This window comes from Ylistrum balloti, unplaced genomic scaffold, assembly GCF_031769215.1.
Source record: "Ylistrum balloti isolate Yb309-2 unplaced genomic scaffold, AGI_CSIRO_Ybal_v1 Utg370078, whole genome shotgun sequence".
Lineage (NCBI taxonomy): Eukaryota > Metazoa > Mollusca > Bivalvia > Pectinida > Pectinidae > Ylistrum > Ylistrum balloti.
This window is the reverse complement of record NW_026782116.1, coordinates 1,786,564-1,813,044: the sequence shown is the minus strand read 5'-3', so window position 1 is coordinate 1,813,044 and position 26,481 is coordinate 1,786,564. Positions and strand designations below refer to the sequence as shown.

General features: G+C 35.3%; 2 protein-coding genes across 2 annotated transcripts; one reads left to right on the top strand and one right to left on the bottom strand.

Annotated features, from left to right (window-relative positions):
- Positions 1-570: 570 nt before the first annotated feature.
- LOC132549801 (calcyclin-binding protein-like) lies at positions 571-6,688 on the bottom strand. Its single transcript, XM_060213772.1, has 6 exons — positions 6,565-6,688; positions 5,813-6,038; positions 5,381-5,477; positions 4,857-4,956; positions 1,249-1,346; positions 571-982 (listed from the first exon to the last, which is right to left on the bottom strand). The coding sequence occupies exons 1-6, from the start codon at positions 6,577-6,579 to the stop codon at positions 841-843; spliced, it is 678 nt and encodes a 225-aa protein (XP_060069755.1). The 5' UTR covers positions 6,580-6,688; the 3' UTR covers positions 571-840.
- Positions 6,689-6,898: 210 nt separating this feature from the next.
- LOC132549763 (phosphatidylserine lipase ABHD16A-like) lies at positions 6,899-26,302 on the top strand. Its single transcript, XM_060213722.1, has 20 exons — positions 6,899-7,015; positions 9,517-9,573; positions 9,905-9,971; positions 10,753-10,839; positions 13,423-13,502; positions 13,741-13,799; positions 13,985-14,071; positions 14,242-14,315; positions 15,209-15,249; positions 15,706-15,816; positions 16,140-16,253; positions 16,431-16,595; positions 17,334-17,397; positions 17,854-17,917; positions 18,259-18,330; positions 18,792-18,860; positions 19,452-19,525; positions 20,244-20,342; positions 22,122-22,168; positions 22,581-26,302. The coding sequence occupies exons 1-20, from the start codon at positions 6,920-6,922 to the stop codon at positions 22,686-22,688; spliced, it is 1,635 nt and encodes a 544-aa protein (XP_060069705.1). The 5' UTR covers positions 6,899-6,919; the 3' UTR covers positions 22,689-26,302.
- Positions 26,303-26,481: the final 179 nt, after the last annotated feature.

Genomic DNA, 26,481 nt, shown 5'->3' with positions numbered 1-26,481 from the left:
GTTTATCAGCATTATGTATTTATATACAATTATAAAAAGATGGTGATATACACTGGTATGATGTTTCCTGTGCTATTTTGATTGAAGTTTAATAAAACAGATATGAGGATGCTAATGAATAAGAGGTTTTTTGTATCGACTGTAGCTGCACTTAATAAATAAAAAGGAAATCTCAAACTTTCATTGTAAGGAACTGTATCCGGATCTGACTTAAGGCTCTACCACAAAGTTCTACATAAGGAATGTAGGATCACCCTTTATTTATTATTGTAGCTATACCTGTAGCAAAATGATGTGATTGCTGATTCGAGTAAATGGAGGAAATGTTGAGAAAAGGGAGGAACATACCTCCTTAAGCAAAGTTTTACATCGTTCATAAGAATATCCAAAGTCCACAAAAAGAAATTAAAAAATGAGAATTCATTTAAAAAGGACGAGTCACGTCCATGTCTTGCCCAAATCCAATTTACAAACTGAAAATATTGTAATATTATGACCAGATCAAATTTAATAAGAAGTGACATACCGTGGGCAAGTATACTTCTAGGATAAAGCACTCTGACACAGTAATTGTACAAAATGTTGAATTTATTAGAATCATTTGGGACTGATGACATCAAATGACTTTCAAGTTTCTTTTATCAAATGAGAAATGATTCAACATGAAATGAAATTCTCTGGGTGTACTTTATCACAGAAACACAATCCATAAATCAAAAGAAATTGATCACAAAGTAAACGGTACAACGATTCATAGCAGATGTGAAATCATTGGAAGCTTTTTTATCAGAATACAGTCATAATGAGCCTCAGATACACAGGACAATGACAGTTTAATTGTTAGATGACACTCTGCTTGTTGCGAGAATCACTCCAAGCTTTGCTGATGTTCTTCTTCATTTCATCATCGCCATCCTCATACATCTGCTTCAACATGTCCATTAGAGAATCATTTGGGTCCTTGCTCTCATCCACCTTGGGTCTACAATAAAAAATTGAAGTTCAATTCTACATTGTAAAGCAATTATATCAGAACAAGTGACTTAAAAGAGAATTCAGAGTTTCTTCAATCATCAGTATAAACTATGATGAAAAAATGATCTTTTCACGATATTATTTCAGTAGTGTTATGATAGCAGCATTTGTAGCAGATACAAGAGAATCACTGGCCAAGACTCTTTGCCGGATATTAACATAATCATGGATATTATATCTTATTTAAATTTTGTCAATGTAAAATACAATTACTTTTTATTATCCTGTGCCTTTTTCTCTCGCTCTGTAACATAGGGCCATGTCTTCACTTCCTTTTTCTTCAGCATCACTAAAACACTGTTGGTCTTCACCTAAAGTAAAACAAAAGAGAAATTTTATAGAGCATAATTCTATACATCACATCCCTTATCTAATTCTACAGTTAGGAGGCTGATAAGATTACTATAAACATAGACATGACATCCTTAATGACATCCTGCTACAAAGAAGACACTATGATGAAAACTAGGAAGTAAATATGACAAGAATTAGAGGAACAAAGTAACATATACCATATTAATCTTGCAATGAGCACACACTGGTAATAAGCCCATCCATATCTATGTTGCTAAATATAATTACAAATTAGTACTATTACAGTGTTCAGTAATAAATCCATTTCAAAACATGTTGAAGAAGTAATGTGATGGAACCTTCTGCTTAATACAGGATAAATATGGTACTTCTAACAAGAGACCCCAGAAGGATCTTGGTGCCCAACATTGTTTGATCTTTATTTGTTCTTTAAAAGTTGGATCTTTCTTTCTATTTGAAATTTGAACATTCCTCTGAAGAAATAGTGACGTTAATCTTTAACTGCCAAATTCAAGATGGTTGCTTGATACTTGTTTTCCATTTTGTATCAGTGAAACTAATGAATGCTTGCAAAAACCAATCTATTTGGCACAAAATTTTACCAAAGGACAATAGTTCTGTAATTAAGGGGTTGCAGGCTCTGAATTTGGTACACAGCACATTTTCATGGTATGACCAATGTATACACCAAGTTTCATGCCCCTAGTACTAATGGGTCATGGGCCATGACTTTGCTACACTGCACCTTGCTTTTGTATGACTAATGTATATATCACCTTTCAATATCCTAGATTAAAATCATTCACTATCCTAAATTAAATGCAAGCAAAGTTATGCTGTAGACAAAATTTCAACAAAAGGAAATAACTCTGTAATTGAGGGTCCCAGGGCCCTGAATTTGGTACACAGCATATTGTCTTAGTATGAGCAATGCATACACTTATTTCATGATCCTTGCTTAACTCTGTTATGTTCCGGACAAGAAATTTTAACAAAGGGCAATAACTGTAATTGAGGAGTCAAGGGGCCTGAATTTGGTACAATGTACATTGTCTTGGTATAATCAATGTATCCACCAAGCTTCATTATCCTAGTTTTATCACAAGCAACTTAAAAGTTTTGCTCTAGACACAAAATTCTACCAAAAGGCAACAGCTCTGTAATAAAGGGGTTGTGGGCTCTGAATATGGTACACTGCACATCATATTTGTATCATCAATGTATAAACCATGTTTCATAATCCTTGCTTAACTTTTGGCAAAGTTATGATCTGGACATGAAAGGAGGGAAAGACAGATGGACTGACAGACAAGGCAGTGACTATATACTCCCTCTAAAATTTTTGAGGATAAAAAACTGAACTAACATTGTGGTTACTTTTGATGGTCTAGCAACCACCATTTTCTAAGAAATTGGATTTAGGGTACTGGTATTTCTGGGGATTGCTAGCAAACAAAACATGAGCAAAATCATTACACAGAGTATTTTTTTTTTTTTTTTTGCCGAAATGTTGAGAAAAAAAATTAGTTACAGTAACAAAAAAAACTGAGGTTGTTGGGAAACTGGAAACACAAATATTTTTCTTTTTTTTTTAACATTATTTTTTTCATAATAACTGTAAAACAAACAAGTTACATTAAATTTCATGTGATGTTGGCCTGGATAGAAACATACATGTATGAGTTCTTAGTGTGAGAAGAAACCAGACCACCCAGGGAAAACCCACAAAGTCAGGCAGGTGACTCTTTTCAAGCAAGCATGTTGATAGTATATTGAATTGATTGTGTATATGTATCTTGTTTTCCTCATAATAACCTGGGTAAGTAACCTTAACAGTTACCGTAGGTACTGGTGTTGGGTGGAACTGCGTCACAGGTAGATGTGCACATGGTGATCTGTTTACCATAACATTGTTTATTTGGCTCGTGTACCTGATATGGATTTATTGCTATTTTACAGCATGTAAAACAGACACAGAAGACAGACTGCAGTAAGTTAGCTCTGTTCTATTTTAGTTGGTATTATTGTATTGTACCATGATATTATCAGGTCAAACAATCTAAGTAACTGTGCTCCAGTCAGCCATGACCAATGGGTATTATTTAGGTGAAATAAGTTTTAGTTATGTTGTCTTTGTGTTAACTTCATAAAGCGTGTATGTGCTACTATTGTACATGGGTCATAAATACATACTTAATTGTTAAACATTTAACTTTATTTACAAAAGTATGGAAGCCTTGTTCTATTGTCATAGTGTTGAACATAGTGAGTACGCATGCAGGTGAAAAATGTATGGAAGACATAAGGTGTCAGTTTACGTATTGTGCGATGTTATGTTATTTTGTGAATAAATTATAGCTGCACATTACTATTACATATTTGAAACATATTTAGTGTTTGTAACAGATAGTTTATATTACTGTTAATCAATTACGGTAAATTAGATTAGTATTCAGGCTTTATGCTATATGTTAGGGAAGTATGGAAATGTGGGTGATATGTTTAACTATTTGTGTCAATTCACTTATTGTAGCTTCACATGGCGAGATAGCAGCTTCAGATAGTGAGTCCGGACCAGGCAAGTGGTTCCTACGCAGTATTGTCAGGCATCAGGACCAACCAGGATAATCACCTTTCGCCAGTGTCAAGGTCAACCATTCAGCTATGCAGGAATCATCAAGCTGTGCTTGGGAGTATTCTTCCACCATTGAGATTTGCTGTCATGTCATGGATTCAGTGCTTATGTCAAGTATGGTGTATACGAGCATGATACTGCTCCAAGTGGTATTTTTACCAATGACTCTGGATTGAGCTGGGTCATCGGTTAGTGACTGTTATTTTAACTCCACTGAGTTGTCTGCACATTATTAGTCGGATCACCAGCACCATGATTGTGACGCTACATAAACATTCATATTTCTTTATTTAGGAGAGAGTGTGTGTTTGAGAGCGTGTCTTGTATGTATATATATTACCCATGTTTTGCATTGAAAATAAACATTATCGTTTTGTAATCTGTATTTTTCAGTTTTCATTTCCAAGTAAACCAACTGACATTTGTACCACATTAACACCCCATACCTTTACCCATCAGTGAACCAAAACCCCTGTCACCTTAACAGATACATAATATAACTTCATTGTTAGGAAATCAATCCCTTTTGGATACACTCCTCAGACTCCTGTCAACTTTTTTCTTGTCATCACATTTATATATACATAAACCATGGGAATACCCCTGAACATAAAATCTAAACAATAAGGTCAGTACCTATCAAATATTGCCTTAATTATTATCTGTAGTGACAAATTACCCCTTTTAGTCCACTTCTCTTTGTGTTATCTTAAACTTGATAAATCTACCTTGCAATAAAAATTATATCCCTTTTGTTTTTTATACCTATACACAAAAAAAGGTCTCTTCCGTAGCTATTTGTCTGGCTAAATTTGGTCATGATTCTATTATACACTCTAGAGAAGTTCACTTTTTAAAGAACTATTCTTACCTTGAAATAGCTCTCTTCTGGCACAATTTCCTCCATTAGATGTGCTATATGCCACTCATGGTTTTTATTCTTCAATTCATGAACTTGCAGTTTAAATGATCTAAAAAAGGAAAATACAATCATCTTGCTGTACACTATTTGCCATACTCCCAAAACAACTTTTTCTTTTTTTATCTTGTATCTCATCACATTGTCATGTGAACAAAAGCAATGCGAGATCTCTCATGTATGAAACTTCAGAAATCTGGTCTCCATAGCACAACAGACCAGATTTTAATCTTTCAATAAAACAAGATACCCAAAGGGCCTGCACCACTCACCATGTAATCAATATTCATCACAAATACAATCAAAGTTTATCACAAATACATAAACACCTACAGCCCTGACATTCAAAATAAGTATATTGAATAAATTTTAACCAATTTCCAAAATAAGCTTAATCTTCTAACACTCAACTCTAAACAGTAATGATGATTTTTTCCCAAAAAAAAAATGTTATGATGATTTTAAGAAACACCAACCTTGAAGTAAAATCACAGGTGATTTTGTCTTTGGGTAAACTCTGGACATCTGGCAACTGGGCATAAATTTTCATAAACTTGTCTGACTGGTCCCAGGCTAAAATGATACAAATTGAATTCATTCTTTTTCACAAAATTGTTATATTTATGTATATAGCAAAGTATCCTGCATAAATGTGACTTCAAAGAAGTAAACAAATTGAAACTTGTTTTCAAATCAGTCAAATACCTATGCTCTTCATCTTCTATCTCTAAATCCACAAAATATATCTTAAGGCATTTCACACAATTATTTTGCCAAATTAGTCATCTGAAAGGTTTTCAGAGATACGGTGAAATTTTGGAGGGGGTGGAAAGGGTTGGGAAATCTGAGATCATAATTACTGTATGTGTAACGACACAAGGAGCATTGCTGTAGTCATGATAGTTTACCATAAGTTTTCTCTTGAACGTAGGATAAAGAACGAGGCTGTCTAACTTTAAGTCCCTCTGTAGTGGGCTTAGCTGTATCCGTTTCCTTAGCACTTGCACTTTTAGCTTCTTCTTTCTTGATAATCTCTGTTTCTATTTTCCGCAGTTCTAATGATAAGATGTCTTTTACTCTTTGACGAGATGCAGTCTCCATGAAACCCCGCAATTCCGCAGCATCTTTCCTCAGCTTAAAAAAAAAATTAAGAAAGGATATGTGTAATAATAATGAAACATACCTTATTGACATTATGTAATAGGAAGTATTGGTGAAAACTCTCCTTTTTAAACTGAATGAAGAAACAGAAAAACTTAAATTGATAAACTATTAATTGTTTTGAATGTTCATCAAATTTGGTTACATGTCAAATGTAGAAAAATAATTGATCATGTAAACTTTGGGACGAACATGTACGTCCCTAGTGAAATATTTAAAAAAAAATAAACTAGAATGAAATTTCTATCATTTTCAAAAGATTTCAAATGCTTAAATTATGAATGGTGCAAAATGAGAGAAGGAAATCCAGTTCATACAACAACTTACAATTAACGATTAACTGCATGCTTTTCGTTGCCCTTTCTCATTCATAATAGTTTACCACTTTTTTGTTTCGTTTGAAATGAAACGAAAATGAAAGTAAAATTTGCCTTATGAAGTTTGTCTCCTTTCTTTGTTTTCTATTGAATGAAATACATTCACACTACCAAAATCTTACCTCTTCTGTGCTCATGATTGTCTTCTGGAACAGCAATGGAATCGAACTAGTTGAAATCTAACCGCTTCTTTCTATACTCCTCTCTAGATCGTTGACTCTAGATCTCCTGGTTATACTCTGAAGTTCCAAATTCCCAGCTGCATGTGCCTTTTTTTTTTACAACACGGTCATTTGTAAGCTTTACCGTGGGCTATTAAAGTTGATGTTTTACAAAACATTCAAACGACCGAGATGCGTTTTATTTTTCGATTACTCTTTGGACTTTTGATCGATGCATTTGAATAAGTCCGAGACACTCGAACACCGTCGCATTACTTCTAACAAGAAGTTCAGTGTCATTTGTGCAAGCAGAAAAATGTCATATTTTGAGAAGATCTACCGGTGCTTTAGGGGTCCAAAATTATTTCGGAGACATAGAGATGAAGACAGACCGAAATATGAAGACCGACAGGTGATTATGGTGTAGCAAGTTTCCTTATTTCGGGAACAGGGAATAGAACACGATGAAAGTAGTCTGTCTGTGTTCTGGTACCGTTGCTGGACAACGTGCATTGATATACAGTGTACATAGATATATATATAAACACGTATAAATGTAAACAAATCATATATATGTGTACAACTGAACTTAAACATTTTTATTCGTTATTTTTGTGTACAGCAAGTATTCATGTGCATTAATCCCAGTAAGTTGTGGATGGTTTATCCCTTCCTGCAAGAGTTGAGTTTGGTTTTACATAATCCGGATCTGGGTGGGTTAATCAAACCCATAATTTAGGAAATAACCCGACATTGATTATTCTTGTAAGACTTGTATGTACTGCAATTCCGCTGTACTTTCACTTTACATTGAGTATGTAAAACATCAATGCTTTTCCTAGAAACATATACAATGTACATTTATGTCCTTAGTTTTTCCACTTACATTGCATGTTTGAAATCACTGTAGCATTTGCTTTGTTTTAAGGTTTAGTTTGAATACTCTTTTCAGTTTCTTATATTGTCTTTGATATATTAAACTTTGCGCAATGGTAGATGGAGTAAAATTGTTACTTTTCCATAGAATTAAGTATATCAGAATTTAGTCAGTTTTGTTTTTTCATTATCAAAAATGATGAGAGACCTGGAGTAATGTTCTTGTATAATAAATAAGGAGGATATGTATGTAGCGATTGCAACTTGGCTATTTATATTTAACAACATCTGTTAAGAACCCCGCATTCCATTTGGAATCCGTCCTCTCCTGAGTACACCAACCTTGCTGGCCACTTGGATGAAGATTTACAAATACAGGAAAGCAAGAAGATAACCACCATCTTACCTCCAAAGACCTTATGCATTGAAATGTACCTCTGATGGAAGAAACTTCAAGATGTTAACATGTAAAGACCTCTACAACTGGGATTGATGCTACCATGAAGGGATTATATTACCAGACTCAACCAGCACATTTTCTTAACTTTTTTTTCTAAATTGTGAGTTCCACAGGCTTATTCTGGATATCCATTCATTTATCTTGATGATACTCATTACTGAATACACATTTAATATTCTATATGGAACCTGCTTTACCAGAAAGGAAGCTTCAATGAATGTCTACAATACACACCAGTGATGTATACTTATCCAAAACAGATCAACAGCCTTCTAGTTACTCTGCCATCATATGCCCGATGTTATTGATGTGAATTACCATACTTCAATTGGAATACTTATGGAGCTTTCCAATGCAAAGACCATTCCCTCTTTGGACATATCCTTACTGAGCCTTTAGAACTCACTGAAGTCTTTTAATGATTGCTGCTACTTTTCTCAACTGACTTTTAACTTATTTAGGCTCTAAAACTTACTCAAGGCTTAAATTTATCTACCTAACTCTGCTAACAATCTTTCTTTAACTTAGACCAATCATCATGTAAATGCCTTGTTTCTCCTTTACTACTTCCTTGGTAACATTATGATGTCATCATATTGTCCATTGTAATTCAGCTTCAAAATGTGATAGTAACACCAATAAATTATGCCCTGATGATGGCCTGCCTAGCAGGCCGAAACATGTTGACAGTCACATATTTTCCTAATCTGGCCTCAGGAGGTGCTGCTCTTTCTTTTACCTTGAAGTTAATCTACTTTTGATAAGTGTCCTGCACTATTTGGTATCCTTCTGGGACCTAGAAGACGACCTTTTCCTTATCTATACTGAATGGACGTTGGTTCTTGTTTTTCGTTTTTTTATTTTGCTGTTGGTGTTTTTTTACATGTTTTTATTAATCTAGGAAATAAAATGGTCTTATCAAATTGGATTGTGCATGCATGACCTGTTTCTGTTGCAAACTGGTATACACTCAAGTCAAAACATTCAGAGAATGAACGAAAAGATATTATAATTAATGAAGCCCACATGCCAATTTCTTTATCAGAACAAAAGCATATGCACTTTTCAAATGGTGAAAACATGATTTAAAACTGTGGCTTAGTTCCACAACATACCTTTAACATCTGTTCAGGAATAATGCACTTGTTCATGTCCATTGGAGTTCAGCTTAGAGTTACCTGATAGCTTATATTTCCAATCTATGTATGAAGTTTGTCTGTCAGTTAAAGAATAAAACATAAGCCTGGCTGTCAGTTAAAGAATAAAACATATGCCTGTCAGTTAAAGAATAAAACAGAGATTAAAATTTTGTATCTTTTTCTGATATATTACAGGTCCTGGAATATTTTTTGGACCATCCCTTGCCAAATAGTATAATAGTGTAGTAGAATAGCCGACCAGTAAAATTCATGAAAAAAAAAACATTTTCCAGTTTCACCAGTTTGAGTTTTTGGAATCAAACCACACCCTTCTGGGGAAAAAAACTGTATTAAATGATATATTTGTATGTGAAACAAGATGCAAACTTGTAAGGTTTCTTTTGTAATATAGAATTTATGCTTTTGCTTTTACTACAGGCCAAAATCTACACCCCAAACATAATGGAAGCAACGGGAAACAAGTTCATCAGTGTGGTGAGTCGATTAATATTATTCAGAAGCAGAATGTTCCTTAGTTTGGTGCATCAGATATTACATGGATCACATGTTGATCAATATCACAATGTGTTGATTACTTCATAGCTGAAAAAGTAAGTGCATTAGATATTTCAGAATTCTACAGATTATCAGTATGGTAAGTGCTGACAGTGTTGTTACAGCATTATCAGCCATTCCCCCTGGGTAACATTAATGACAGTTATATTTGCTATTCATGGTTTCAATGTACAAAGTGTGTATTTACAATACTATATCTGGTAATACTGTGTAAATATGAGCTATAGAATGTATGTTTTTGTCTTTACAGCTGAGATTCTGCTTTTCATTTTCCTATTGGACATCTCCTGTGGTGCTGTCCTTGCTGTACCGAAGAGGTGAGTATATCAGACTGGTAGAGACAGTCAGTGTTGTTGAAGAGTGGTCAGTGATACAGACTGATCAGTGTTATACAGAACTGGTCAGTACTACAGATCTAGACTGGTCACTGATATAGAGAACTGGTCAACACAGACTGGTCTGTGCTATATAGAACTGGTCAGTAATGTACAGACCTGGTTAGTACTACTTACTGGTCAGTGTTGTACAAATCTGGGTAGTACTACTTACTGGTCAGTATTGTACAAATCTGGGTAGTACTACTTACTGGTCAGTATTGTACAAATCTGGGTAACACTACTTACTGGTCAGTATTGTACAAATCTGGGTAGTACTACTTACTGGTCAGTATTGTACAAATCTGGGTAGTACTACTTACTGGTCAGTATTGTACAAATCTGGGTAGTACTACTTACTGGGTAGTACTACTTACTGGTCAGTATTGTACAAATCTGGGTAGTACTACTTACTGGTCAGTATTGTACAAATCTGGGTAACACTACTTACTGGTCACTGTTGTACTGAATTGGTCAGTACTACTTACTGGTCAGTGTTGTACAGAACTGGTCAATACTATTTAATGGTCAGTGTTGTACAGAACTGGTCAATACTCCTGACTAGTCAGTATTGCCTTTTTGACTACTACATGAAGTACTGAAACTCAAGTTTTCTGACCGTGTCTTTTGAACCACTATTTCCAACAAAAATACGTAGTGAAAGTAAATATTCACTGTGCTGGTTCTTTTGTATTACAATATATATGGTTTGTTTTCTGACCAGGTTACTGCTCTGTGGATGGTGTGATAAGCCTTGGCAAGTTGGGCATATCATTAAGTGTCATCTATTTGGTGGCTTGGCTGTTAAGAGGTAAGGACTGAAATAGTATTTTTATCATAATCCTGGAGAATTTTATGAAATGTTTTTGAGTTTCATGCTAAAACCATTATGTGGTGAGCCAGTTAATGTACTTATCTTATCTACAACACGTGAAGTGCTATGTATATCAATAAAGGACACATAGGTATCATTTATTTTTCCCTAGAAACCTAAAAAGATCAGGTTCTGTCCTGTTACTCCTGTATTTAACCTAATCTGACATGTTGTTTCAGGATGGCATAGATTAAGAGTGGGTTCAGCTTCCTGAAACTGATTTAAACATAAGATCAAGCACAATGGTTAAGGTTTAATTGAAACATTTTACTTCAGTGTTTTTTTGTTTTTTTTTTTTTTTCACCATGATACTGATACTGGGATCTTTCTTAGTTTTGCTGGTCTTAAAGCTGTAAGTGGGAAGTGAAAAAAATAAGCAAAGTCATACTCTTTTAGAATGGCACTTATCTTCCAGGCATCGTCTACAAGAAAGTGCAAACAATTTAAGTGTTTGTCTTACTTAAGAACATGTATGGGAAGTTCTTGGTATAAAGCACACAACCAGGTTGTCAAGCCAGTTATTGTTCATTGATAGTATAACATGATACATCTATATACATGTTCATGTATATCATTGATACACATTCTAGATTTCCTTATATGTTTTAAGGGGACAGAATTAGATATAAAAATGAAATGACTCTCATCAATGGATTCTCTATCAAAGAAACAAAATGATAAACAGATAAAAAAACATTTTGAACTTACACAAACAAAATTATCTGCCCGGGAAATGATATTGACATTAACAAAAGCTGTTATGTAATGAGAAGTAAACAATTCCTGTACACGTTGCACATATTTAATTTGTAAAGCACATACATAAAGATTTGGCATATGTAACTTAATAAACCCTACACTAAGCTTCTAAATACATCCACCACAATCCCCACACTAAGCTTCTAAATACATCCACCACAATCCCCACACTAAGCTTCTAAATACATCCACCACAAACCCCACACTAAGCTTCTAAATACATCCACCACAATCCCCACACTAAGCTTCTAAATACATCCACCACAAACCCCACACTAAGCTTCTAAATACATCCACCACAATCCCCACACTAAGCTTTTTAATACATCCACCACAATCCCCACACTAAGCTTCTAAATACATCCACCACAAACCCCACACTAAGCTTCTAAATACATCCACCACAAACCCCATGTTAAGCTTCTAAATACATCCACCACAAACCCCACACTAAGCTTCTAAATACATCCACCACAAACCCCACACTAAGCTTCTAAATACATCCACCACAATCCCCACACTAAGCTTCTAAATACATCCACCACAAACCCCACACTAAGCTTCTAAATACATCCACCACAAACCCCACACTAAGCTTTTAAATACATCCACCACAAACCCCACACTAAGCTTTTAAATACATCCACCACAATCCCCACTTCTAAATACATCCACCACAATCCCCACTTCTAAATACATCCACCACAATCCCCACACTAAGCTTTTAAATACATCCACCACAAACCCCACACTAAGCTTCTAAATACATCCACCACAAACCCCACACTAAGCTTCTAAATACATCCACCACAAACCCCACACTAAGCTTCTAAATACATCCACCACAACCCCCACATTAAGCTTCTAAATACATCCACCACAAACCCCACACTAAGCTTTTAAATACATCCACCACAAACCCCAAACTAAGCTTTTAAATACATCCACCACAATCCCCACTTCTAAATACATCCACCACAAGCTCCACACAAAGCTTCTAAATACATCCACCACAACCCCCACACTAAGCGTCTAAATACATCCACCACAACCCCCACACTAAGCTTCTAAATACATCCACCACAAGCTCCACACTAAGCTTCTAAATACATCCACATTATATGTGGATACAATAAGATCTGAGCATCGTAGGAGATAGAGACAATTTTTGTATTATATCATCATCCAAAGGTAAGAGTGTTGATCCTGTCTTACTGTCATTCAGCATTACTTGGTGTTGATGCACTTGGGTTCCACTTCAAACAGACAATGATGTAATGATTACCAGTTGACAGGTTGTGTGTCCTGTATACCCAGATACAATCATACTTTCCAATCAAGGCGGACATTAAAATGTCTGCACTTCCTTTGATACTACTATGACTGGAAGGTTGTGTTGTCGCCAGGTGACATCTGTTACTTAGTTCAGAATTTTTTTGAATTCCAAATTTATACCTTTTTAACTTGCATAGTCAGCTTTAATCTTCAGTAACACACAATATGGTAGCTATCCTACTGTATAGTTGGGAACCTCTTATAGTTTAGTTAAAAGCATATGGTTATCCAGTAATGGTTTGGTCAACAGTACACAATGATCTAATTTTTTTTGGTTAACACACATGACTCATTTTAATTTCCTTAGGATAGACCTGTCGTTGTTTACAAACATATTCACATAGGATACCAGTTGTATAAGAGCAGGTATGACCAATATTTTTTCCCAGAATCATAGAATACCTTTAACATTTTTCAAATTTACAGGAAAAGGCCGATGGGACAACTGGGACTATATTATGTTTTTGGATGTTCTAATGAAGGCCCAGAAGTCACAAGAATATCGGGTAATATAACCTTTGATGTATCATAACCATACCATGTGTAGGAAACATGTATTGTATCATGACTATACAATGTATGTTGACAGGGAACATATAAAAAAATGTATCATAACTAGAAAAAATGTCATTGTAGGGTATAGCACCACGATAAATTTCAGTATATTTATTCTTTTGAATGTTGATGATAAGTTTGATTGAAAACCAACTAATTAATTCTCCACATTTGTTTTCTTAATTTCAGAAACAGCTGTCTAAATTTGATTTTGAATTTTGGGCCTGGCCAGTAGACTATAGTGTTGGGTTAGTATTACAATGAAATGACATTTGATTATTTACAATGTTGTAGCTATTAAGTATGTAAAATGTGTGGCAGTATATAATCATGTTAATGTAAATGTATTACTGCTGATGAATTTAACTCCTTGTGGACATGGGTGCTATTTACATGAATTTGATATATATAATTTCTTAATTAATTTTACCAGAGCATCACGAAAGGACAAGAATACTACTCCAAAATCACCATCACCAGCTGTGGGATCGATCTCCAAGGCCCCACTCTCAATACTGAGGTAAGCACAGGAACAATTGTCAGTACTCCAGTAACAGGGCATGCCCCTTTTTCAACGCTTCTCTGATCTGTTTTCTCTGATCTGTGTATGCTATACATTATGTAAAGATGTACCATCTTGCAGTTTTGGATGTTTTTAAATAAAGGCAATTAATTTTATTGTTCCAATAGTTACATGTGTGCCCATACATTTGGTCGGCGTATGATGTACCCAGGCTCAACAGCACTTATCAACACTCTACTAGGTGAGTAGTCTTGCCTTCAATCCCCTTGCCTCGCCTCCACTATATCTCCCTTTTCCCCAACCCCCACCCCAACCCCCACCCCCTCCGCCCCACTCATTTTCTGCCTCTTCCAGCCTCCTCCCCTCTACCTCCTTTCTTTTCCAACCTCCACTGCCTCACATTCTTTCCAACCTCCCCTCACCTCCCCACCTCCCTTCTCCTCATACCTTTTCTTCAACCTCTACTCATCTTCTGCCTTTCCTTTCCTCAAACGTCCCTCTGCTTCCTATCTCTTCCATTCTCCCTTGGCTTCCCGCCCCCTACCATTCTTCTGTAATATAATTAAATTTGGAGTAAATATAGAGTAACAAGAAAAATGTATATATACTGTGGATCAGAACTGAAATATTACAACTTACTGCCATATACAGTGAAATCTCTCCACCATTGTTTTCTCTGGTCAAGTAAAGTAATCCCTGCAAATCCATTTTTGCTTATTGCAAACCCTATAATCTGGAATTCTGTCAAAATCACAAGTAATTTGGCCCAAAGGGTGTCTGGTCTGAAAAGAATATACTGTAATCAGTATTAATACTACTATGAATAAATTGCCTCATAATCGTAATTTAAACTAAGAATCCTTCAGCCTTAAAATGGATAACTTCCTGTCAGTGGTCAAAGGTTATGTAAATTTAAATAGATACTCAATGTATTTTTTCCTTTACATTATGGGTCTACCAGATTTCTTTAGGAGTTGTATGGTTGTTGGACAAGGATAAATTAAGTGTCTGTGAGCATATTTGTTTCAGTTACTGAGTTCATATAATGTAATTATCAGAAACCATCGAACTGAAAGCTATGTCACATGATCAGTTATGTAATCTCGTCAACCTTTCATGTTTTCTGCTTTCAAGAAAGCATGCTGATCCAGGAAAGAGGAAGGCTGGTGGATGAAGTAAGTGTTTCACAACAAGGCTGCTGTTATCTTCTAATTACAATTACCAGAAATTTATACTAATTAGTGACATGGATACAGATTAGATTAATACTAACTTAAGTGATGAGTTCAGTGGTCAGTATAATGTGTATAATGATTCTGATGTGTGTTTTCACTTATCTAAAGAAAATTAGGATTGATGAATGATTGAAGATCTTTTATAATGAACTCAATACTTATACCAGGGTAGCATTGGCAGTTTAACTGTTGGCCTTCAGTCTATCCTGAAACCAACACTAGTGACCACAGGTATCTTTTCACCAAACACTTAACCTGTAAGTGATTGCATTCTGTTGTTCGTTGAAACATTGGTGTAGATAATTTAGAAGACACAAAAGTTGGCATGACTTATTTCGTAAATTGTTCCAATAAATTGCTGTTGTTACATTTAAACTTGTATCTGATTGGTTGTAGTGCAAAGGTAGGAGAGTTAAGGTTCAGACAGAGGATAAAAATGAGATAGACACAATGTTTATAGACCGTAGACCACAGGGACAAACACCAGGACAGAAGGGAAACATACTGGTAAGGATTGCAATGGGATTGATTGTCCTCACAACCAATTGTCAAACCTTAGAAGCAATTTTACAATAAAGTAATTATACATGTGATATTTTTTGTTAGAAAGTAAATTTGTCACCCATAATAGCAAAAATGTATCGTGATGGAAGCCTTTATTGGATATTTAAAGAAATAATATTTATCGGCTAAGATTTTTAATTGATATGAAATTTAACAACTGAAAATTAACTTGATAAAGGATGATAGCTCTATTATCACCATCCAAAGTTTGGAGAAGAAATCGCCAATAACCAATTTCTATGTAATAATTGGGGTTTTCTCTACAGGTGATAACTTGTGAAGGAAATTCGGGGTTCTATGAGATTGGCTGTACAAAGACCCCACTTGATGCTGGTTACTCAGTCCTGGGCTGGAACCATCCTGGCTTCGCTGGTAGTTCTGTAGGTCTTCTCTCCTGTCATAGTTACATGCCTTTTTTCACCAGTATTTTGTTTTCTTTTTCTTTTAAATACTACTAGTTTAATATTTAATGTTTGTATTGAATACATATATTATAACAACAATTACAGGGCTTCACTACGCCTGAATTGTGACGAGGATATCTGATAATATTACAGGGTTCCCCTACACCTGACCAGGACCAGTTAGCAATGGACGCTGTGATGCAGTATGCAATTAACAAACTGAACTTCCCCCCTGAAAACATCTGGCTGTTTGCCTGGTCCATTGGTGGCTACCCAGCCTCCTGGGCTGCGAAGACTTATCCTACAATCAAATGTGTTGTAAGTATTGGCATACATAGAACAATGGTCACTTACAAAAAATATTTATATAGAAAAAATATGGCTCTCCAGAAGGAGGAATTGCCCAAAAAGCATTGTCCTGCCAAGTAAGTGTTGTAGTTCATCTGCAAGGCTTCTATTTAACTTGTATGATGATAATAAGTTGTTAATGAAATGAGATACAGTCTATTAGATGTTTGAGAATTTGTTAATGAGTTGAGAGAACAGTCTCTCAGATGTGTGAGAATTTGTTAATGAGTTGAGAGAACAGTCTCTCAGATGTGTGAGAATTTGTTAATGAGTTGAGAGAACAGTCTCTCAGATGTGTGAGAATTTGTTAATGAGTTGAGAGAACAGTCTCTCAGATGTGTGAGAAAATGTTGAGTTAGAGAACAGTCTCTCAGATGTATGAGAAGTTGTTAATGAGTTGATAGTACAGTCTCTCAGATGTGTGAGAAGTTGTTAATGAGTTGAGAGAACAGTCTCTCAGATGTATGAGAAGTTGTTAATGAGTTGATAGTACAGTCTCTCAGATGGTGTGAGTCTTGTGTATGTATTATCATGTAATTGAAATAATGAACACGTGTATGTTTAAAGTTTTATGATATACATTTTGTAGGATATCAGGGAATCAAATCATCTGAATGGTGTTTATTATAATTTTTGTAGCAGGAGTTAAGAAACTATGAGTTATATCAGAATACCTCTGGTTGTGTATAAACTTGTTGTATATTGTAGACACTGGATGCCACCTTTGATCATGTGGAGCCTTTAGCTGTTGCAAGGATGCCTCAGTTTGCCAGTAAGTAAAATATGTATTTAAAGTGCTGGACTTCAAACAAGACTGGTTATGTTCTGAAGTGGTGTAGGTTAAGTGGAACTCCTTTACCAGTTAAATCTGTTGTAAATTACTGTCCTGTTTTACTATGGAATTAAAGTCTTCTCATTAAGTATCTGAAAGATGATGCAGTATGTTATTTTTAATGCTTAATTGATAAATAATATGTTATTGAATATTCATTGTGCTGTTTTTTTTTTCTTCAAATTTTCGATATTTTAGATATTAATTAGGTTTCTTAGTGTTTGTGCAGCTTCTCAAAACAGGTCCTGTAATAAGTCTGCTTACAGTAAAAACCTTAAATTTGGCTGTGCATTACTTTTTAAATTCACCTGAAATTTTATCGAAGGATCTTTAAACCTTTCTGGTGACATACATCAACAGTATTAGATGATAAAGATCATCATTTCTATATTTCAGGAGGACTAGTTTCCCATGCCATAAGAACCTACCTGAATCTGAATAATCTAGAACAGATTAGTGAGTAAGTGTTTCACAGGCTCTGAATGGCAGTGTTATCATCAGTACTTCTGTGTTAAGTTCCTTACAAATTGGTTGATTTAAAGATTTAAAGCTGAATATTTTTAAACTTTGTTATAAAGTATATGTAAATCATGCTAAAAACTTACATAATGATTGAAATAATGAATAAGAATTATCTGACAGTTGTATTTTCCTTCCAAAATCTTCAGTGATGTTAGCAAATGACAAAATCCAAAAGAACAGTTTTTGGTTCTTAATAGATATAAAACTATATATGTGGAGGTGTTATGTTGACAGTGTGGGCATTTTCTTGTATATTTTGTATTGTATGTATTCCCATAGGTATCCAGGTCCTGTTATGTTTGTCAGGAGAACTCAAGATGAAATGATAACAACCCGTCCACTAGAAATAGGGTAGGTAAAAATCAGGGACTGAAAAATTATATTCCGTCTTCAGTGTATGGAGTGAGAAAGGTCCAGACTTATTGATTACATCCTGTCTTCTTCTAACATTACTTAAAATTGAAAATTAGAACTTCCAGAACAGAGGGTATCTACACTAAACATGGGTCATCAAATTTATTTTGGTAAAGCTAGAGGTTATTTGAAAATCATCAAAGCAATCACACACTGTACAGGACTTTCATTCCAGGCAGATATCATGTCTTTTACATTATAATCCTGGTTCTGATTTTGTATTCAATTTAACTAAGATGAGATTATGTTATCAAGCTATCACTCATACCTTTTTCTAAGTCTGTGGGCCTCTCGTTATCTTTCGTATAAAACTGGATGGCAAACTTAATTTGCTTTTCAGGAAACTCTACACTATAAATAGAAAAAGCACATACTAAATATGACCCATTTTTTCCCAGGGAAACTCCAATGATGGCCCTACCTAGCAACAGAGGAAATGACTTATTAATAGGATTTCTAAAGCATAGGTAATGTCCATCTATACATTTATACAGTCAGGTATGCCACGCAAGCACTGAGAGGATCTGTATATACAATGGAGATCTATGACAAAGTCAAATCATTGTTCTGCATTATTTATTTAACTTAAAAGATATATTCTGTATTTGAATATATATGGAATTGTGTAATGGCGAGGCAGGGAGAAGCTTCTTACTATTGACCTTGAATGTAAGTAAATGAGATTCATTTTTACAATTTTTTATAACTCTAACCAAATATTGTGAGGCAAGATCTGATCACTCTGAGGCAGCATGTGGAAGGAGTCTTCAGTTACAAAGAAGACCATCATTTATTTTAAGCAATTTAATTATTTGATCTTCAATTGCTAGATATAAATCGTAAAGATAAATCAACTGTTACCATGACAAATCAACTGTTACCATGACAAATCAACCGTTACCATTACAAATCAATGTTACCATGACATCTTGTTTTATTGAGCAATTAGGCACCTTTTAACTTCAGCAGCCTTGCTGGTATTGGGTTATATAATCCAAGTAGGATGGACATTTTAATAGACTACTGTTTGACCATGCATGGTTTTGTTTACCATTTAGGTACCCAAATATTGTAGACAGTACAACTATACGAACCCTGGAAAGATGGTTAGCTGAGAAAACAGAGGGTCAATGTAAGTAAGATATATAACCTAATGCTTCCCTCAACAGAATACTCGCATATTCTTCCATGTCTCCCAGTTCTTTGAAATAGTGACACAATGAAAATGATAGAGTCTTACACACAGCTTCTGTTATGTAAAACAGCTGACAATGTTACTGGAGTATAAAATAGGACTGATGTTCTTGTGATGAATAGAATATTAAATGTGTGTTTCTGTAATGTGAACAACAAGATGGTATAAGTATAAATTTGAAACAAACAACTGGAATGTGATGAATAGATAGATTGATAGAAGATCCTTTTCAAGAAGTGAACATCGGAGTATGAGTCCTTTTTGTTTATTGCTGTGATTATAAGAGATGATGCAACATTCATCAGCTTTAGGCTCTTGTGTTTATCAACACTGGATGCAGCTTGTGCTATTTGCCTAGTTACTTCCTGCAATGCAGTCAAATACCTTTTGTCAAAAATAGCCTTGACCTACTTTCAAGATTGAAAGGATAAGATTTTGATAACAACTTTAAACAAATTCTTCTCCTAAAGTAGATATTACTATACAGATATGACTGGCAAGTGGCTTTCTGATATGGAATGCTATACAAAACAGTTAGTTATACTGATATATTTACTAAATACATGTACTAATTTGTATTGTTGTAAATGACTCACACATATCTTTCAACAAAATCTAATTTGATATTAAATATGTTACTATTTATCTGTTCTAGATGTAATTTACACAGACCATGGTGTAAATGATAAGGAGTGCAACCTTAAACTGAAACATCACTTTGACTTTGTTTCTGATACATTCCCATCTCAAATTGGTAAGTATCATTTACCTCCTCCACACAGACAATGTCTCTGATACATTCCCATCTCAAATTGGTATCATTTACCTCCTCCACACAGACAATGTCTCTGATACATTCCCATCTCAAATTGGTATCATTTACCTCCTCCACACAGACAATGTCTCTGATACATTCCCATCTCAAATTGGTAAGTATCATTTACCTCCTCCACACAGACAATGTCTCTGATACATTCCCATCTCAAATTGGTATCATTTACCTCCTCCACACAGACATTTACCTCCTCCACACAGACAATGTCTCTGATACATTCCCATCTCAAATTGGTATCATTTACCTCCTCCACACAGACAAAGTCTCTGATACATTCCCATCTCAAATTGGTATCATTTACCTCCTCCACACAGACAATGTCTCTGATACATTCCCATCTCAAATTGGTATCATTTACCTCCTCCACACAGACAATGTCTCTGATACATTCCCATCTCAAATTGGTATCATTTACCTCCTCCACACAGACAATGTCTCTGATACATTCCCATCTCAAATTGGTATCATTTACCTCCTCCACACAGACAATGTCTCTGATACATTCCCATCTCAAATTGGTATCATTTACCTCCTCCACACAGACAATGTCTCTGATACATTCCCATCTCAAATTGGTATCATTTACCTCCTCCACACAGACAATGTCTCTGATACATTCCCATCTCAAATTGGTATCATTTACCTCCTCCACACAGACAATGTCTCTGATACATTCCCATCTCAAATTGGTATCATTTACCTCCTCCACACAGACAATGTCTCTGATACATTCCTATTGTCTGTTTACTGATTTCAAATAAGGTGGATGGTCAGATGTTGCAGTGGTTACACACTATCATTTCACCTAGACATTCATGTTTCAATTCCCAAAACGAATAAAAAAAATTGGGGTACCTGCTTGAACACAGATGTTTTTCCCTGAGCACTCTGGTTTCCTACCACAGTAAGACTCCTTGTGTGCTTGCATCCCAGCCAGGTGTGGCATTATTGGGCCAATAGCTCTTTGTGTATACTAAATTAAGGCTTTATGTGGTGAGGTTTATACCGCTGTCATACTGATACCTACTGGTCTTCTCTCCTCTACGTCTCAAGTAAAAAACAACGCAAACACAAATATACAATTTGCCGTACCAGCCCGTGTGCCTAGAGTGCAGTCAGCATTTAATGTTCAACGAAACAATGTTCAGCAGTATAAAAAATCTGATGCAGCCCGATAATGTACATGTGAAATATTCTCTTTTCCTTTAATCTCTCGCCGTCCACGACACAGCCTGCCGCCCAGAAAAAAACCGGCGATAATCGCTGGAAATCTGTGTCCGATTTGGCGGGAAACAATTATATCCCACTGCAGGATGGCCTAGGCGTAACGCTGGACCTGCGTTAATATTGATACAAGCTACATAATGTATCTACGGAAAGGCGTTACTCCTACTCAAACTATACCATGCATTTGTAAAATACATTATTCAAACGCTGCAATGCCCGCTACTACATGTCAAAGCTACGATTCCCATTAAAAACAAAAACAAAAAAAATAAACTATATCCACACTGCTCAGCGCACGGCTAGAGAATGTCCTCCTATAGGACTCTACCACCGCGTGTGCCCGACTACAGCCTATAGCTACTGCACCTGCTACTTGATCCCGCGTGCCGGTAAGACAAATTAATCCCGCCTTTTCTGATAGAACCACGGGATTATTTGATTCTACTAACCTGTCCTGTTTTTATTACACAGGAGCTGACTATTCAGAAGATTACAAAAAGAAAATGGCTTTATATCTGGTAAGTATATACTGTTCTAGTACACATATAATTAAACCTTGTATACAGTACACTATACTATGTTCCTAGTACATGTACATTGTAATATTACATACTAATTGCATACCTGTATTTCAACTCTCAAGTTTTGGACTGGAATTTGAATTAGACAATTTTTAGTGTAAAATTTAGCTCCAAACTGTCAATTTCTAAAATTAATCATACAATTTTCACTTTAATGTGTTTTATTCTTGAAATGAATTTGTAATATGATGAACAAACATGATTTAATTTAATATAACCAACAATGTCCAGTTCATGAAAGACTTACAAATTGTAGATCTCCAGTTTTTCAGTTTTAGCCACTTGGTCTGTAAAAAAAATCTAATTTAAAAAGAAAAGAATCTAATTGTGATACTCTCTGTTATTACAGGCAAGCAAACACCTTAAGAACTTTGATACAACCCACTGTACACCACTCCCCCATGACAGATTTGAGGAGCCATGGCGAGCAGGAACACAAGACACGCAGTCAAGGTGACCTTCAAAACTCTAGAGGCATCATTCATTATAACATGAAGGAGTGAAGCTGATTAGAAAAAATGTTTGATTACTTGTAAACAGAGATCCAGCACGTCAGTGGTTACTACAATAAAGACTTCCTTAAGTAATATTTAAGTATTCATTTTTCCAGGAAGAACATTATGATTGTTGTATGTACAAACTTTTCATAGTTTAGGAGTTAAGTTCAGATTTGAAATTAGAATATTTCACTAACATGTGTAACTTTAGAAAAAAAGGTAAAAAGATCTGCTATTTCAGCTTAGTTTACCTATCTGCTTATTTTATTAGGGTTTATGCATTACTGCTGATGAAAAACCTGCTGTCATTTTTCATTTATATAATTATTTATTTATAATTTCCAGCAATAAGAAAAACATGTTTTCAATGATTAATAACACAGAACCTAACACACCACTTGGTATGTTCAATATAACAGATACATGTATTTTAGTATGTCATGAATGAGTTGTGTGCCAGTAAACAAAATTTTGACAGTTGGATTTGCTGATCAATACAAATTATCCATGGAAGATTTTCAAATATTTCAATGTTTTAAGACTGACTTTATTTCTATACTGAAAAGATCCCATTTTGTATGTGCATGTGTTTAATTGTTGTTCAGTGAATAAAAGGACTTGTTATGTGAGCAATGTATGTAAGTCTCCCTAAGATATTGATGCTTTATTATTGAATGTACATATCAAAAAATGTCATTGGTTAAAAACACTTAATTCAAAGTTGATTATGAAAACAAAATCATGGTCACTTCCCTACAAGTGAGAGATACAGTTGTATTTTGCACACATTGGATTGCAAACAACTGAATTGGTATGTCTGTAAACATCAGAACCATGAACAGTAAAATTTCACTTTGACTGTAAACATTGTAAGGAATTTCTCTTACGGCAAATGTCATGTCTCAAGAAATAACCGAATTTAACGGTTTTCAAATAAGGTGAAAAAGCAATTGAATTTTGATATTGTCAAGCTGTAAGTTCAGAAACAAGAAATTATCAATATCTGAATAAAATGTGTTTAGAAAGAACAGAATTTAAGTCTGAAGAATGTGGAGACATGCTGATTTTTTCATTAATGTGAAATGATGCAACATAATGTTTTTTGTTTTTATCAGTGTTTTGATTATTTGGTCCTAGCTGTTACACCAAGCTCTCACTGGTTTTGGTATTGACCAGTGTGTAAGGATACCTGTAGCTAGTTTTTGATAAAATTTTGTTTTGTTTACCATTAAACCCCCCACCCCAAGCAATGCAAACAATATATATATTCCATTGCAAAAATTGCATATCAAATGACTTGGACTTTGCAGGCTAACAATGCAATAATAAATTCTTCGTTAACATCAGTGTTGAGCCAAATTCCATACTGTTTACAGGCAAATCACAAAGTTGAGGTAAGGTTCTACCCAAAAAAGGACACCTTAACCTTTGTTTATAGATAGTAAATTTCAACTACAATGTACAATGTTTCATTAATTGCACTGAATCAGAAATGTGAATGAGTGTTTTATACTCATTGTTGTGTTCAGTTTTTCACTTTGTCAGTTTAAGTGCTGACATATATCTTGATGAAATCTAAATTGTCTACTGTAGTAACATCCCCATCCAGGGTCATTGTCACTGATATTATTAAAACACAAAGTCTAATTTTGCAATGTCATATTTTTTGTATTTCTGTTCAGCTTCAATGCATGTACTGTGATGTTAATAGTACCTGTCATAAGGTAAATAGTAAGATAAGAATGACTAAGTACAGTTATGTGGGGTTTCCCTTTGTTCATATCAGTTTTGCTGATAGCTCATTTGATATTGATCAAATTTTGTCCTACCTTACTGTTGATATACTCATGATTCCTGGATCAAACATTTGTACAAAACACATTCACAATGATGGACTGACACCGAGGTATTGTATAACTAAGACAATTTCTGGAAGTTTTTCTCTGACTTCATTCATTTTAATCAATTATGAACCAAATTTTTTATTCATATACGTGTAAATCACTTTTGTTCACTCACAAAATCTGAAGTTTATACACACTGGATACACTTTTCAGCACCTTTAGAATTGGTGATGTTAGGCTCAGTAATCTTTGATAACACAAAGAGCTGAAATGTCCGAGAACTGCGTGGTAATTATATATAATATGATGTCATTGATGAAGAAAAAGGAATTACACTGCAGCAATATTGGTAAGATTAGCTGGTCTTGTATATAATATGTACAAATTAGTCTTCTTCTGACCATTAGAGACTCAAGTGGTGCAGATATTATATAAACATTAGCAGGAGATTACATCCAAGAGGGATGTGTTACTTCAGTTAATGAAATAGCCAATGTGTCATTATTACACTGTCAAGAAGTATAGTGAGATTGGACTCTACAGATGTTTGTCATGCCTGCCTATCTGTTGTGTTACTTCCATGTAATATAACTTGGTTCATAGTATCTGTGGACTGCTTTGATGCCCTGTACACTGCTGCTGTGTATGATGCCCTGTACACTGCTGTTGTTGTGTACAATGCCCTGTACACTGCTGTTGTGTACGATGCCCTGTACACTGCTGTTGTGTACGATGCCCTGTACACTGCTGTTGTGTATGATGCCCTGTTCACTGCTGCTGTTGTGTATGATGCCCTGTATACTGCTGTTGTGTATGATGCCCTGTACACTACTGTTGTTTTGTACGATGCCCTGTACACTGCTGCTATGTATGCCCTGTACACTGCTGTTGTTGTGTATGATGCCCTGTACACTGCTGTTGTTGTGTACGATGCCCTGTACACTGCTGTTGTGTACGATGCCCTGTTCACTGCTGCTGTTGTGTACGATGCCCTGTACACTGCTGCTGTTGTTTACGATGCCCTGTACACTGCTGCTATGTATGATGCCCTGTACACTGTTGTGTACGATGCCCTGTACACTGCTGTTGTTGTGTACAATGCCCTGTACACTGCTGTTGTGTATGATGCCCTGAACACTGCTGTTGTTGTGTATGATGCCCTGTACACTGCTGCTGTGTATGATGCCCTGTACACTGCTGTTGTTGTGTATGATGCCCTGTACACTGCTGTTGTGTATGATGCCCTGTACACTGCTGTTGTTGTGTATGATGCCCTGAACACTGCTGTTGTTGTGTACAGTGCCCTGTACACTGCTGCTGTGTATGATGCCCTGTACACTGCTGTTGTTGTGTATGATGCCCTGTACACTGCTGTTGTGTATGATGCCTTGTACACCACTGTTGTTGTGTATGATGCCCTGTACACTGCTGCTATGTATGATGCCCTGTACACTGCTGTTGTGTATGATGCCCTGTACACTGCTGCTATGTATGATGCCCTGTACACTGCTGTTGTTGTGTATGATGCCCTGAACACTGCTGTTGTTGTGTATGATGCCCTGAACACTGCTGTTGTTGTGTATGATGCCCTTAACACTGCTGTTGTTGTGAAGATATTTACATGTTACTGCTTTTAGCACTAAATCATCTAATTTTGATGTCTATTTCAATTTTTATGTTCCTGTAAGGAAAATCATGATCGAAATATAAAATAAACAAATTTCACTTGATTGATCATTTCTTTGTTTTCTTGCTTAATTCTTAAATCACCAAAGATGTAACTTCATAAAGTTTTCAGTTTGTGATATATACTGGAATTTGTAGTAACAAATTTGTGTACTATACACCTCAACATTATACCAACAAGTCATTGATGAAGGTTGAAGGGTCAGAAGTCACATGACTACTT

Coding starts and splice junctions, on each gene's coding strand:
- LOC132549801 (XM_060213772.1), bottom strand. Junction 5,478..5,812: donor CGTTCAAGAGAAAACTTATG/GTAAACTATCAT, acceptor GTATCATTTTAG/CCTGGGACCAGTCAGACAAG. Junction 983..1,248: donor AAGGCACAGGATAATAAAAA/GTAATTGTATTT, acceptor TTTTTATTGTAG/ACCCAAGGTGGATGAGAGCA.
- LOC132549763 (XM_060213722.1), top strand. CDS start 6,920: ATGTCATATTTTGAGAAGATCTACCGGTGCTTTAGGGGTCCAAAATTA. Junction 14,072..14,241: donor GCCCCACTCTCAATACTGAG/GTAAGCACAGGA, acceptor TTGTTCCAATAG/TTACATGTGTGCCCATACAT. Junction 16,254..16,430: donor CTGGCTTCGCTGGTAGTTCT/GTAGGTCTTCTC, acceptor ATAATATTACAG/GGTTCCCCTACACCTGACCA.